The sequence below is a fragment of the Schistocerca serialis genome, chromosome 3, assembly GCF_023864345.2.
Source record: "Schistocerca serialis cubense isolate TAMUIC-IGC-003099 chromosome 3, iqSchSeri2.2, whole genome shotgun sequence".
In the NCBI taxonomy this organism is placed as follows: Eukaryota; Metazoa; Arthropoda; class Insecta; order Orthoptera; family Acrididae; genus Schistocerca; species Schistocerca serialis.
Window position 1 is genome coordinate 389,744,882 of NC_064640.1, and position 14,913 is coordinate 389,759,794.

The 14,913-nt window shown below is 38.1% G+C and overlaps 1 protein-coding gene across 2 annotated transcripts in view; it reads left to right on the forward strand.

Annotated features, from left to right (window-relative positions):
• The window catches only part of LOC126470229 (protein vav), a 170,817-nt gene that overhangs the window by 105,111 nt on the left and 50,793 nt on the right, over window positions 1-14,913 (forward strand). For both annotated transcript variants that reach the window (XM_050097920.1, XM_050097921.1), the window contains exons 13-14: window positions 8,130-8,317; window positions 14,515-14,646. In XM_050097920.1, coding sequence (XP_049953877.1) covers window positions 8,130-8,317; window positions 14,515-14,646 — 320 coding nt within the window. The remainder of the gene's footprint in view (window positions 1-8,129; window positions 8,318-14,514; window positions 14,647-14,913) is intronic.

A 14,913-nucleotide genomic window follows, 5' to 3' on the forward strand; every position in this document is an offset into this window, starting at 1 on the left:
AGAGTAGAGGAGTGATGTAGGGGAACAAGTCCTAATGCCTCCTCACATATCAGCCAGCCTGTACCTCTTGTGTTTCTGCAAAAACAGAACTGATACATGGTCATGGGGATTACCAATCCACTCTGGTATTGTATGAGTCATACGCCGACCCCATGACAGACCAGGACCAGTTTGTTCACACATTTCAAAATAAGAAAAGAAAATAGCATGCTACACACAATGAAAAACAAGGTTGAGTGCACAAATCATTTGATAATGGCTACCACTCAGTTGCTTGCTGAGGTTGGCATCTTTGTAAACAAGGTAATTCAGGCTCAACCTCTACCAATATCTTACACAACCATAGTACAAAACACACCATACCTAAAGATGCTGCATTGACATGTCAAAAACTTCACAGAATACTAATAGTGGATAGCAGACAAACATAAGCATTTCTTTGTTCCAACAAGGGAACCTCCCCATCGCACCCCCCTCAGATTTAGTTATAAGTTGGCACAGTGGATAGGCCTTGAAGAACTAAACACAGATCAGTCGAGAAAACAGGAAGAAGTTGTGTGGAACTATGAAAAAAAATAAGCAAAATATACAAACTGAGTAGTGCATGTGTAAGATATGCAACATCAAGAATATCATGAGCCCAGGAGCGCCGTGGTCTCGTGAGCCGGCACAGTAGCTCAGCGTGTTCGGTCAGAGGGTTAGCTACCCTCTGTAATAAAAAAAACTGAGTTGATGGATCAATGACGAACTGAAACGGGTGTCTTGCGACATCCTCCCCGAGCAGATACAACGAACGAAAACGAACAAAATGAGAAGCCGGCACGGTAGCTCAGCGTGTTCGGTCAGAGGGTTAGCTGCCCTCTGTAATAAAAAAACTGAGTTAATCGATCATCAACGAACTTAAAACGGATGAGTTTGTCACATAAACTGCAACAAATGAATGCAACAGTTTCACAGTCGCACAGTTTTCCCTGTCTCTGTCAAAACATATGTTTTTAACGTTTTATAATTTTTCTGGTTGTAGACCATCAAATCCTGCATATGTCCAAGCAAATCTGAACATGTCTTGGAATTTTCGAGAGCGAAGTTTATTATGTGTGAGTGCCTGAACTTTGATAATTGTCTGAAAATAGAAAATTAAACTTTTTACTCGAGGGAAGACTTGAACCAAGGATCTCTCGTTCCGCAGCTGCTCATGCTAACCACTGGACCACGGCGCTCCTGAGCTCTCTTTGCCCTTAATGTTGCCTATCTTGCGCATGGACTACTCAGTTTGTATATTCTGCTTATTTTTTTCATAGTTCCACACAACTTCTTCCTGTTTTCTCGATTGATCTGTGTTTAGTTTTTCAAGGCCTATCCACTGTGCCATCTTATAACTAAATCTGAGGGGGCTGCGATGGGGAGGTTCCCTTGTAAGATGCTAGGTCCCATGACAATATGTTGCCATACCTGCTGTGAACCTTAAAAAAGAGACCATATGACCGTCCTCTAGACGTGATACCAGATTGTATTTGACAAGCGCACTGATAGGGATTTCGTTCATGTGTAGGTATAGCCCTAATTTTTTATTTATTTTTTTATTTTTTATTATTATTTTTTTTTTTTACGCACATTCTTTTTCCAAATAGGACTTCACCAGATAGTGCCCAATACCAGTAACTAAAAATTTAGGACTTCACCAGATGGTGCCCAATACCAGTAACTAAAAATTAGTAACTTTTTCACTATTTATAAGTAGAAAATAAAACTGTTTTGAACTACCTCTGATAAACTACGACATCAGATATATTTCACTACAAAATAGAATTTATTACATAAATTCACATGTTGAGGCAGGATTTTGCATACTAAGTATTAATATATACAGGACTTGGAACAGCATGTAAAATCAACCATGTTAGGTATGACGGAACTACTGCTATTTGTGCTGTATATAAATTAGTTGTCCTGGCCATGTAATTTCTGTAACAACCTCATGTTGTTGTTTCTCAAATGGTACTATTCTTAGAAAATTGTTGTTAAAATGTAGAAGGTTGTGAAGAGAATAAACACCAGCTCAGTAAGAGAGAGAGAGAGAGAGAGAGAGAGAGAGAGAGAGAGAGAGAGAGAGAGAGAGCGAGAGAAGGTGAAGATCAGTGCCACAGGGTGAAGCGAAATTCGTGCACCTGGCCTTCGCAGCACGGCTCTTCACATGCCAGCGGTAAAAAAATGTCTTTTACAAAATTTTGTCTGGCGAGTACATCCGACAAAAAAGGACAGTAAAGAGTGGCAATCTGGCAACGCTGTAACCGCATGTATGGTAACTATCTCTGTCAGCAAAATGGCTCTGGGCACTATGGGACTTAACATCTGAGGTCATCAGTCCTGTAGAACTTAGAACTACTTAAACCTAACTAACCTAAGGACATCACACACATCCATGCCCAAGGCAGGACTCGAACCTGCGACCGTAACGGTCACGTGGTTCCAGACTGAAGCGCCTAAAACCGCACGGCCACCACGGCCGGCTCTGTCAGCACATGTTAGTTGTGCTGTACAGTTGGTGCAGTGGATAGAATTTTGGGTTAGCATGCAGGAGGTTGATGATTCGATTCTGGATTGAAGCATATGTTTTTTATTTGGTAAATGTAGTTCAGGTCGTACAGTATCTGACATCATCATAATAATCAACAGTGATTGCAGCGGGTCCTCTAGAAAACATTTGCACTAACATTCTGCAATCGTAGAAATGGGAGATTGGTCATCTTTGAAAGAAGCCCTTTCCACATCGTGGGCGTGAATTTATTTGCACCACTTCATCTACTAGATGCGAAACCTGTTTTCTTTGTACCTTTCTTCAGTGGTCCCATAGATTAGTATTAACTATTATTCTTGCCTCATTCACGTCCATTACATTTTGTTAGGGCCTTACGTTACCAGTAGGACTAGCAATGGGCTTTGTGAATAATGTCCAAATTCGGTTACTATTTGTATGCATTATCACCGTGGTCCCACTAATTATGCCTTTCAACATTGAATCTGGTAACCGCATGCTGTTTAGTATGTACCTCAATGCGTTATTATTTATTATTATTATTCTATCAAAGGGATTGTGGAAACATCACATCTATTACTGTTAGGAAAACAGTGCAATTTGAAACTGAACATTTCGCAATTAGCGGTGTCGGGATGAATCATGCAGAACACTATCTGTCAGAGGGGTAATGCGTGTTAGGTGGAACAGCACGCAGGACTGATGGCATGTTTATACTGTATGCACTGTCCACCAGATAGTGACTAGTTGTGAGTGAAGTAATGCGCTCGTGACAGACTCCAATGTACATGTGCACGGGTATTGAATTTTCTCATTGTGTGCAGACATACGGCATACACAAACAATGAATATGTGGATATGCTTCTGGTCCTTGGTGCATCTGATAACCTGGCTGGTGTTGCCACTTGTGAATATGCTGCTACATATCCTCATTGATGCCATCCAGGTAAAAATGTGTTTTGTCATCTGGAGCTGCGCCTTCAGGAGTCAGGTTCTCTCCTTCCACCATCGCGTGACAGAGGTCGTCCACAGACTCGCCATACTCCAGCCACTGAGGAAGCTATTCTGGAGGTCATACACCAAGAACTTCAGGGAAGTACACATAGCATAGCAAGGCAGCTGCATGTCTCGCAACTCACAGTCGCTAACTTGCTGCACGAGCGTGGGCTGCACCCCTATCATTATACTTCCACGCAACACCTGCATCTTGCAGATCCCCATCAGCGGATGCAATTCTGTGAATGGTTCCAACAATTACAGGAAGCCAATGATGACTTCGTGAGGGTGTCTTCAATATGCACAATGCCCGCCATTGGTGTGAGGTTAACCCGCACATCATTCGTGACTGTGGATATCGAGTTCACTTTGGTATCAACATCTGGTTTGGAATATTGGGCAACAGGTATTTGGGCACCTACATGTTGCCTAAGTGGTAAGACTGCATGAAGGTATCTGCCTGATGCACTGGAAGATGTTCCACTACATGTTCAGCAGAGGATATGGTTCCAACATGATGGTGCACTTCCACACTCCGGAATTAATGTGCAACGGTATCTGGTCACAACATTCCCAGGGAAATGGTTTGGATGTGGAGGTCCAATTGTATGGACACTACATTCACCTGACCTAAATCCCCTGGATTTCTTCCTGTGGGGACACGTGAAGGAGCGTGTGTACTCTACTCTGCTGATGAATGTGGAAGAATTGGTAGTGCGTGTTCATGCTGCTCTTGTTACTGTGGACACAGCTTTTCTGCGAAGGGTCGAGAGCTGTATGATCCGGTGGGTTGCACAATGTTTGGACATGCAGGGAGGTCGCTTTGAGCATCTGTTGTTCTGAGGGCAACGTATTCTGTTGTGAAGGTCATGCGGTCATTTATATGGACATTACTATTGTCACTGGTTGCTAATGTGCAACATCTAAGTGCTCGTATTACATGTAGTATAAATGACAAGTAGTTTGTGGTATTGTACTGTGCCATCATCTTTAGCATCTCAAAATTGATATTATTTTTGTAATTGCTGTGTCCTATGTCAGGTCATTTGTTTCAACTGTCTGTTTCTTATTTGCCTAACCACATATTGTTATGTTCAGCATTACAAAATGTTGTAAATTTAGGATACATGTGACCTAAGAAATGGTGTATATTACAGTATGAAATGTCAAAATGAAATTAGCAAATTAAAAAAATGCGCCCCAACCCAGAATCAAACCCTTGACCTGCCGCATGCTAACCTGAAACTCTATCAGCTGTACAACATGACTAATATGTGCTGATAGAGGTAGTTACAATACATGTCGTTACAGTGTTGCCAGATTGCCACTCTTTAACGTCCTTTTTTTGCCGGATGTACTCACTGGATGAAATTTTGTGAGAGACATGTTTTTTATCACTGGAATATAAAGAGTTGCACTGGAAAGCCTGAGTGTGCAAATTTTGCTTCACCCTGTATAATGTCCATAAATGGTTTAAAAATCCCTTGGCTATCATACCAACAAGAAACCAGGAGTTTTTCATGCCCATGAAATACCTTGGAATGACTATCCAGAATGGCATAAGCTGAAGCTGTTGCATAAATCAAGGTGTATGGAAGACAAAGGGCAAATTGTGATTCAATGTGACAATTTTTGTAAAGTTTAGTGTGTTGATAGTAGGTAATGTGCACAAAATTCTCTAGTGACTCACGATCCAGAATCGACTGAGTATGTCATAACAGGTCAGAATCATTAGTGTTTGGAAACTTCAGAAAGGAGCCATGCAGTTTGTTATTGACATCTTTAATCAATACAAAGGTATTGTAAATATGTTTGACAGACTCTTATGGCAGATATTATGTGAAATGTCTAAATCTTGTGTACCTGACTTACATGAGGAGTCTGAGAACACAGTGCTTCCTACAGTAATGTAAGAATCATAAGATTAAAAGATTGAGGGCATGCACAGGAGTGGATAGCAGATCTCTCATTTCTTCATGATACATTTGTAAATTGTGCGAGAATACAATTAAAAAATCAGTGTGTTGTACTCTTTACTATCCACTTACAGTTGGCTGAGTAATATTAGTGCAGATGCAGTTATTTGATATGACTTTTTGGCTGTCATTTACAGACAGAAGGGAACACTACACCATGTGTCATATATGGTATGATCCTGGATTGGTGTCACCATGCATTCACTCTGGCTGACGGCTTCCTTTATTCAGTATCCTTGGCTTGTTGTTCATTTAACCATTTTAAAGCACTTTTTTCTCCTCCCCCCCACCCCACCCCCACTGCCCCACCCACCTTCAGAAGTTTCAATTAACACACACACACACACACACACACACACACACACACACACACGTTCATTCGTACCTTTTTGCTTACGTTTGGTAACCTGTCTGGTATTGTGTCCTAACATCATCACTGCAGAAAGTACAAATGAGCATCTGCAAATTTAAAATTTTGTAATGCCACATACCTGAAGACAAAGCCATAATGCTTTGATGTGGCAGCTTTTTGACTAGATGTTTGCATTTGCAAAGAGTTCAGTGGTTTTTTTCCGAAATGGTCTGTGCTTGCTTTCTTCTATTGACCCTATGTAAACTTTTAACAACACTTCAGATGTAACTGACAAGATACTTAGCATTACTGAACATAGAAACAGAACCCTATTCACATGTTGGGGGAAGACCTTCAGCATGGTCTAAATACGTTAACACGTTTTGTTTTTGGTCACATTATAGTGCAGAATGTGGGCACCATAAACTGGCAGTTTACCATGAGCATCAACAAATTAGAATTTTGGCCACCAGAAGGGATGGGAGTAGTGCAGGGAAACAAATTTTCTCTCAGGGCAGCCAATCTGCAACCATATTCTGTGTCGCTGCTAAAGCAGAACTTGCGACACGCTCATAGGGATCACCTATCCTTTTTGGTGTTTCAGTGGTCGTAATCAAGCTCCATGATGGTCTAGGATTAGTTTCTTCACTCATTTCTAAATACGAAAAGAAAACAATGAGCAGCGTGCAATGCAGTGCATTCAGTAACAACTACCACACAGTTGCTTTAAGCTGTTGGCAGTGCTGTAAATGAGGTACTTTAGGCCCAACCTCTACCAGTACATGCTGCAACCACAGTTCAAAACACCAGCAACCTAAAACTGCCTTGTTGAAGTGTCCATATTATATCAGCTTGTGAACATTAGCTAACAAACAAACGTGTGCATCTCTTTGTTCTAGGATGCTAGGTCGTACAGTTGAGTCCTGTGTTGCATTATTTAGTGTGTCTTATACAGACCATTCCACCACCCAAAACTGACATGACATGAGAGCATTGAGCGCACTGATATGTCATTGTGCCTGCGCACTTTTTATTTTGCAGACACGTTTTTATGCACATATCTTTATAAATTGGCTTCGCTAGATTATTTGCAGTACCATTTACCAAAAACTGAGTACATTTAGGGTATTTGTCTGCAGAAAATAAGATATTCCAGATGATCTCCAATAAAATTGTTCATCTGGATACAATTCACTACGAAATAGCATGTATTAGGAAATTCAACGTGTTTTTTAAAGCAGAATTGGCATCAGTATTTGCATTTATTGCAAATTGTGAGTTTTTTTTAATCCATGTATTTTTCCCAACTTCCATACCACTGAGTAATCACATTGTGAGTCAGGTTACAAGTACCTGTGCAAGTGTTTATTTCCTTCTGTTATGTTATGATTCATTCCGTAATTTCTTATGATATATATTTATCCTCAGTTATTACTAAAACAGAAAATAAACATTCTAGCAATGCTTTATTTTTTTGTAAGAACTTTTCTGAAAAAAATTAACATGGTACTACTAAGACGTATTCATTAACTAATGTGTAATACTGTTATTTTATCTGCAATACGTTAACTTTTTCTAGTGTTATTTAGGGTACCCACCAGTTTTCTTGCCCTGTCTGTTCAATGTCATTAGGCACATTACTTCTGTCACTCACAATGAAAGTACTGTGTACTTCTAAATATGCGAAGGCCTGTTCATCAGTGTGTTAATCTAGATTAACATTTTCAACAACAAGAAAACTGTCTCAGGTATTTCAGGAATTTACTCAGCACAATAAACTTAAAAACAGTTTCACATTGTCATTTTCCATGTTATCTAAGTACTCCATCTGCTGCAATATCCACAATTCATTACCAAAGCATAACACTCATTTCAAATAATTTGGTTATATTTTTAAATTCATGCAGATGTCATTGATGTGCAGTGAACTTCTTACCAGTATACTCAGCCGTTTAACATTATTTTCAAACGTATCATCATACTTGAATGCAAGATTTACTCATTTCACAGTAATGTGCCATATAGAGTGCTTTAAAGATGACTGTTACTTTACCACAGTGTTTAATACATTATAAAGAAAAATAGTGAATAACAAAGCTATTTTTATATGTGTACCTGAGTTTAAGTTATGGTTTGTTTTGCATTATGTGCCTTTCGGTACATTTATTTTTTTCCTCTCCGTACATCTGTTAATGTTCTGTGGACAAGCAGTTGTATTTCTTATTGTACTGTCAAAACATCAACAGGTGTTTCTAAATCAAATTTACAGGGTTACAGATGCGAGAAATGTCAAATAGCAATTCACAAATCATGCATACCATTCTCTGGTCGATGTGGTGTGAGGAGCCAACCACCTGACTTTCCTCCGAGACCACCTGTCTCAAGGACTATCCCGCCTCTTCCTAATGGAGAAACTGTGTGTTGGAATGACCACAGAAAGCTGGAGGAATACCTCTGGTACGCTCACCACAGCTGCATTTCAATATGGATATGTTAAACAATGTCAAACATAATCAGTTCCAGTTTGAGAATATGAGAGCAGAAATTGAACTTTGACATAGTCCTGTATGTTTGGTCCATATTTTACCATCACTATGCCTAAAATATTATAGAATGTTCTTTTTTTATTTTGTTGACCTTTGTCACTTCACTAACAGTGCAGTGCACATAAATCTTGTAAACATGTTGCCTGTGATGGTTATTGTGACCAGTGTGCCACTGAATCGAACATACATTCAACAGTGCTGACCTTTGAAATGAACCTGACAGTAAATTAAACTAATTTGCTTGGTACAGTCACTACTCACAATTTTCATAACAAGCAGCATGCCAGGATAATTACTGATAAGATTTGTTATTCATCCTTTTGAGGCCACTGAATGACATGTTACTCATAGAGTCGCCTTTCTTCTGCTTTTTATGCCAAAGAATTTTGCTTAAGTTCCATAATATTTTGTTGGTGTGAATGGCCATGACTGTAAGAGGGCAGTGGAATGCTGTTTGTGCCAGATTCTGTCAGCAAACTGAAATTGTCACACATGAAAATTGTACCTAAACACAAGTGGATTGCTATCCTCTGTTGGTTTTTGTTATAGAGATGTCACTGTAATGGTGATACCAATACACAATTGATTCTTTAGTATGAACTTCCAGTATGCTGAACTAATTGCAGAACAGCAGCTTTTGTTAACCAGTGCAACAGAAAACACCCAAAGTTGCAAATTTAACTTTTATTTACTTGATGACAAGTTTCGGGTTGGGACCCACTTTCAAATCATCCTACAGGACAGAACACCAAAATTACAGTCATGTCCAATACAGCTAATAGCAAATTATTAAGCACACATAAAATAATACAGAACATATCGTTTCAAGAAATATGTAACAGATAGTCAAAGTGGTACTTCCCACAAAATATAAGAACCATGCCAAGATAACAGACATGTAAGTATAACAAAGTGCAAATGAGCAGTTACAGAGCATACGGATAACTGGCTGTCTTCTCTCACTACTGTAGCAAAACCTCGGGAAGGGGGGACACTATCAGGATATAGGAAATATCTTTTTTATTTATTACAATACTCTCCAATCATCAAAAATACAACAATTAATATGATAACAGTACAAGTCAACAATAAAATCAATACTTTTAAATGTTTTACCAAAAACAGTAAAATACTGCAAATCACTTAACAGTGAAGCACAGCAGCAGCATGTATGATGCATATGACAAAGTTGTATGCCATGGTGGTCTGTAAAAATCATTAAATGTGAACCACAACATTAGTATTGAAAGAAAACAAATAATGTGACATTAAAAAATCTTCATCGCTTCCAAACCTTTACAAGCATAAAAACTTTATCATGACAAACCTTGCACAATTATATCGATGGTAGGCAATGAAAACCTCGTAACTCCACCTGTCCATAACAACCTCGTAATTCCAGTAATCAGTAACTCATATTCATAGAGAGATTTGAAAGTGCATGGATTTCTGTAGGCTGTCAATAACTAGGCATCTACCATATAGTTACACATGTAGAACTTTTTCTGTATCACTTTATATTATCTTTCAAGAAACTCTTTTTGCTTCTCCCATAAAATTTAACAAAATGGATATATGAGGTTTTCATTGCCCACCATCTATATGAAGATAAAACAATTTCTTGACATTTTCAGGTGAAAACAGACATTAAATTGCAAAATTTTATTTCACAAAGCACCAAAAATTAGGGCCTCTAATGGCCCTAAAATCACATGTTATCATTTAACCAGACAGCAAGGAAGGTACCCAGGTACACAGTTTACATGAAAGGTTGTAGCTGAATGGTATTGACCATCCCGTGGCAGTCAATGCATAACCACACTTGTGGGTATGTGAGGGTGGGGTAGGGTTGGAAGAGGTAGAGGGAGGGGGATGGGTAGGAGAGAGATAGGTGGGCAGAGAATGGAGGACTGGGAAAAGTGAGGGGTGGGGGAGATGGGGATTGAAGCATAAAGATGAAGGAGTACAAAGAGGGGTCAAGTGGGAAAACTTGGCAAGAATGTAAAATGAAATTATTAAAATTAGACCAAAAATGACTATTTGTCATTTTTATAATCAAGTAAATAAGAGCTACCATAGACTAACGGATTCACAAAAGAAATCATACATATATGTTACTGAAGAGTAATCCTGTAGATAGTATATACTAACAAAAAAAGAACCTAAACTGTTTTTAAAGTAATTTATGGGGAAGACCACATAATTAACTTGTAAAACAAGCTTCATAATCTGCCATACACATCATACAACATATGCAGCGTAAAGGTACAGCAACCACAGAAATCTTAATATCCAACCAGTAGCAACCAATAGGCACCACAGACAATAGTGTGTACTGAAATCAATGCTTATAATCTTCAATGTTTCAGCAATTCAACTGTTTTTGGTAAAAATTTTGGAAGTATTAATTTTGTTGCAGACTTGTACTATTATTGTATTAATCATTATATTTTTGATGGTTGGAGAATATTGTAATAAATAAAACAGTTATTTCCTATATCCTGATAGGGCGCCCCCTTCCCAGGGTTTCCTTACAGCAGAGGGACGAGTAGACTGCTGTATGCTCTGTAACTGCTCATTTGCACATTGTTATACTTACATGTTTGTTATCTTCACGTGGTTCTTATATTTTGCGAAATACCATTTTGACCATCTGGTATGTGTTCCTTGAAATGATACATTCTGTATTTTTTACGTGCACTTAATAGTTGGGTAACGGCTGTATTGAACATGATTGTAATTTTGGTGTCCTGTCCTGTAGGATGATTTGAAAATGGATCTTAACCCAAAACTAGCCATCAAGTAGATAAAACTGAAATTTGCAACTTTGGTTGTTTTTCCATTGTATCAATTCTTAAGTGGGTTTCATGTTTTTAAAACTGTTTTCATTATTAATTTTAGTAGCTTCACTGAATAATCAAATGCGATAGTTCTTTATGCGAGTCAGAGCTTACATGTTGTTAAATTTGTCTTTAAACATATTCTAGTGCAAGTCAACAAATTTATTGAAGAATTTAAAAACAAAGTAAATGGGTGGTATTTAGCTGTAATGCTCCAAATACAAAAATTAAAATATTGAGACCCAATGTCCATTCCATTAGAGGGAGATCAATCTTTTGAGATAAAATATTCTACAGTTTTATATCCAGTAACCTGTTGTATCCCATAACAGTTAAACTTAACACACTCTTGGTTATCCCATATTTTCATTACAGAAAATCTTATTTGCTTGTCAGTTATTTTGTTGCTGAGATAGCCTTAAGACAATGTTTGCAAAATTAATCAGCAAGCAAGAAATTGCGTTATAGATTAAAAGAGGCATAATATTTCGCTGAATTATGCAAAATCTCTTAGCAAAGGATACTTAACGAGGTGGCACAGTGGTAAAACATTGGACTCAAATTTGGATGAATGACGGTTCAGATTTTCATATGACCATTTAGGTTTGCCTTGGTTTCCGTACACCACTTCAGGCAAGGGCCAGCATGGTTCCTTTGAAAAGGACATGGCTGATTTCCTTCTCATCATTATTCAATCTGAGCTTGTGCTTCATGTGTAATCCAGTGTTTGCCTGATATATGCAAGGCAGTTTAGAAAAAAGTGCCTTCATTGTAAAGTTATCCAACAGGACAAAATGTGCAATATCTGATAGAGTTTGATACTCTTGTTAAGCAGTAAATATAAAGAGAAGTCGTGTGTGATCCGTTTTGTCAAAAATTATATTATTGGTGATTACACCATGAGAGAGGAGCATTAAATTATCATGTTTTTTGTGGAAGAATATAATTATTTCCCTCTTTCTCAGAAGCAAAAATACCACATTTAACGATAGTGTTCATTTTGCTTGTCTCATTTATTTTTCTTGTATTGGGAAACACTTAATTGCTTGCTTTACTTTTTTCCTTGTATGCAGAATGAGTAAGTACTTTGAGGTGGTACCCAGTTGTTTTTACAGGTGAACCCTGAAATCAAATCCAGAGTAGTGCTAGATTAATGATGTAGATTTTCTCTTAGTGAGGCACTTGTAATTTATCTCTACATTCTAGGTTATTGCTAACTTCCTTTTTTGTTGTGTAATTAATTATTTTGTAAGTACAGTTTATAATTTTATGGGTACTTCAAATGCTGACAGTAATTGTTTACATCATTAGATAGCAGCATGTTGTAGCTTGTAGTTTGTTGACCTTCTTTTTCTTGTGTGTTGTTGGTTTAAGTATTCCTTTTTTTTCAAAACTCATTCTGGTCAAGGACCTTGCTCACCAATGCCACATATGTTGGTGAACAGAACACTTAAAAATGTAATCTGCATGCTCTGTCTGCCTCTAAATATTATAGTAAATACACTGTGTTTCAAACTCATTGTGCTTCGGAAATCTATGTTCAAGCTCTCAAGGAAAAAGCTTATAATCTTATTAATCAAAATTCATAACTTTCTGTCTATAGTTTAATGGAAGGTGGCTGCAAAAATTATGAGTGACTGTGGATGAGATCTGCCAGTATTCAGTCAAAGAACATGTTCCATGAAATTCAATATACGTACTTTGATTCTTATTATGCCAGATGTTTTTAGGATGCAAGTATGATTTCCCACCTGTGGCTAACCTTGTAAGGGCATAATTCTACCAGGTATCTTCTTGTCAAGGGTTTGCTGCAAATAAACAAATGGAATACTCTCACCAATACTCACTCACTATTAACATTTGTGCTTAAACGTTGTAGCATAACACATTGCAATGAATGTTTGTGCCAGTAATGCAGATCATAACAGAAGAGTGAGAAGAGCTCTGCTGATCAAGGCCCTCTGTTTCCTACAACAGTAATGGATGGAGATGAAAACTTGCTGATAACTGAAAAGGAAAGAGAAACCTCTGCTTGGCAGTGTCTCAGGAAAGAGAGAATTTGTATTAACCAATTATTGGTGTGTAGTGCGCCCTATTTTTAAACCTAGTTTCAAAGGGAACAGTTCTATCTTTGTATGCCTGGCAACCTAAAGGTTACGTGCTCTGCAGCAAGAACTTACTGCTGCGTTGCTTTATTTTTATCCATGTGGCACTTTTGCTAGTTATCTTTTCGTCATATGAAGATGTGCTTATCACATCAGTTACGTAGTTTTATCATTTGAGGTGTCCGCCCCAGTAGCTGAATGGTCAGCGTGACGGAATGCCGTCCTCTGGGCCCGGGTTCGATTCCCGGCTGGGTCGGAGATTTTCTCCGCTCAGGGACTGGGTGTTGTGTTGTGTTCATCATCATTTCATCCCCATCCGGCGTGCAGGTCGCCCAATGTGGCGCCGAATGTAATAAGACCTGCGATATGGCGGCCGGACCTGCCCCGCGAGGGGCCTCCCGGCCAATGACGCCAAACGCTCATTTCCATTTCCATCATTTGAGGTCTCCATTATAAAATTTTATAAAAAGTTATTTATAAGATGTGTGCCAGATAGACAATGTTCCAATGAGAGGTATACTGCATTGTAACTGTTCGCCTTAATTATGCATATTGCGACTAGCATGAAGTTCATTGCAGTTATTGCACCATCTACACATTGAGTCTGTACTTGATGTCCATTTGATAGTTATTGTTTTATTAATAATGGCCAAGTATGAAAATGTTATCATTTTCACGATTTAAATAATGAAAACTGCAGCAATTATTTATTTTTTTATGCTTATTCTCGAATAAGTTCTCAAAATGCACCATGCTAAGCATAAAAAAAGTAAATGATGCAGTTATCAATATTTAAATCATGACTGACTCAATTGCAGGCTTTCCTGAACATCTAATATGATGAATGAAATTAAATTTTCATTTTCCTTGAGAGCTAATTTTTAGAGATGGAGGCTGATTTTCTTCTTACTTTGGGAATGTATGTCTCTCATTGCACAATTAATAACAGCACTAGCATACCTGTGAACTTGACTATGAGCATCTTTCACATTCAAACAGCTTTGCATCAGCCCAGTCTCTTTATAACATGTAACATATTACATTACCACATGATGACTTTATTGTTTGTGTGTAGTCTCATGAGAATGTTAATCACTGGTGAACCTGTTACATATTATGTTAAATTTCAATAGGTTTGTGAATATTTTAATTATCATCTCTAGGTTTGTTGGTGAAATGGGTCGAGAACGTGCAACTGCACTGTTGGCGCAAGAAGTGGATGGAACATATTTGTTGCGTATCAGGCCACAGCTGTCATCAAGGACAAATGACACTGTATATGCATTGAGTCTGAAGTAAGTGAATTGCCATCTGGTAACAGACATGGTTTTGTTTCAGAAGAAGGATTTAACTGACGTTCATATATTTGTTGTCAGAGGTATCATAAGAGTCTCTGTGTAGTCCCTTTCCATGCCTGTAATACTTCTGTCCGAGCTTCCAATTTGTGTGAATTGCTAATCATTTCTGCATCTTACTGACAAACAAAGAAGCTTCAGTGGGAAGTAATTAATAGGAAAGACATTATTTTCACTCTTTAAAATGTGCCAGCCACTCTCAACAAT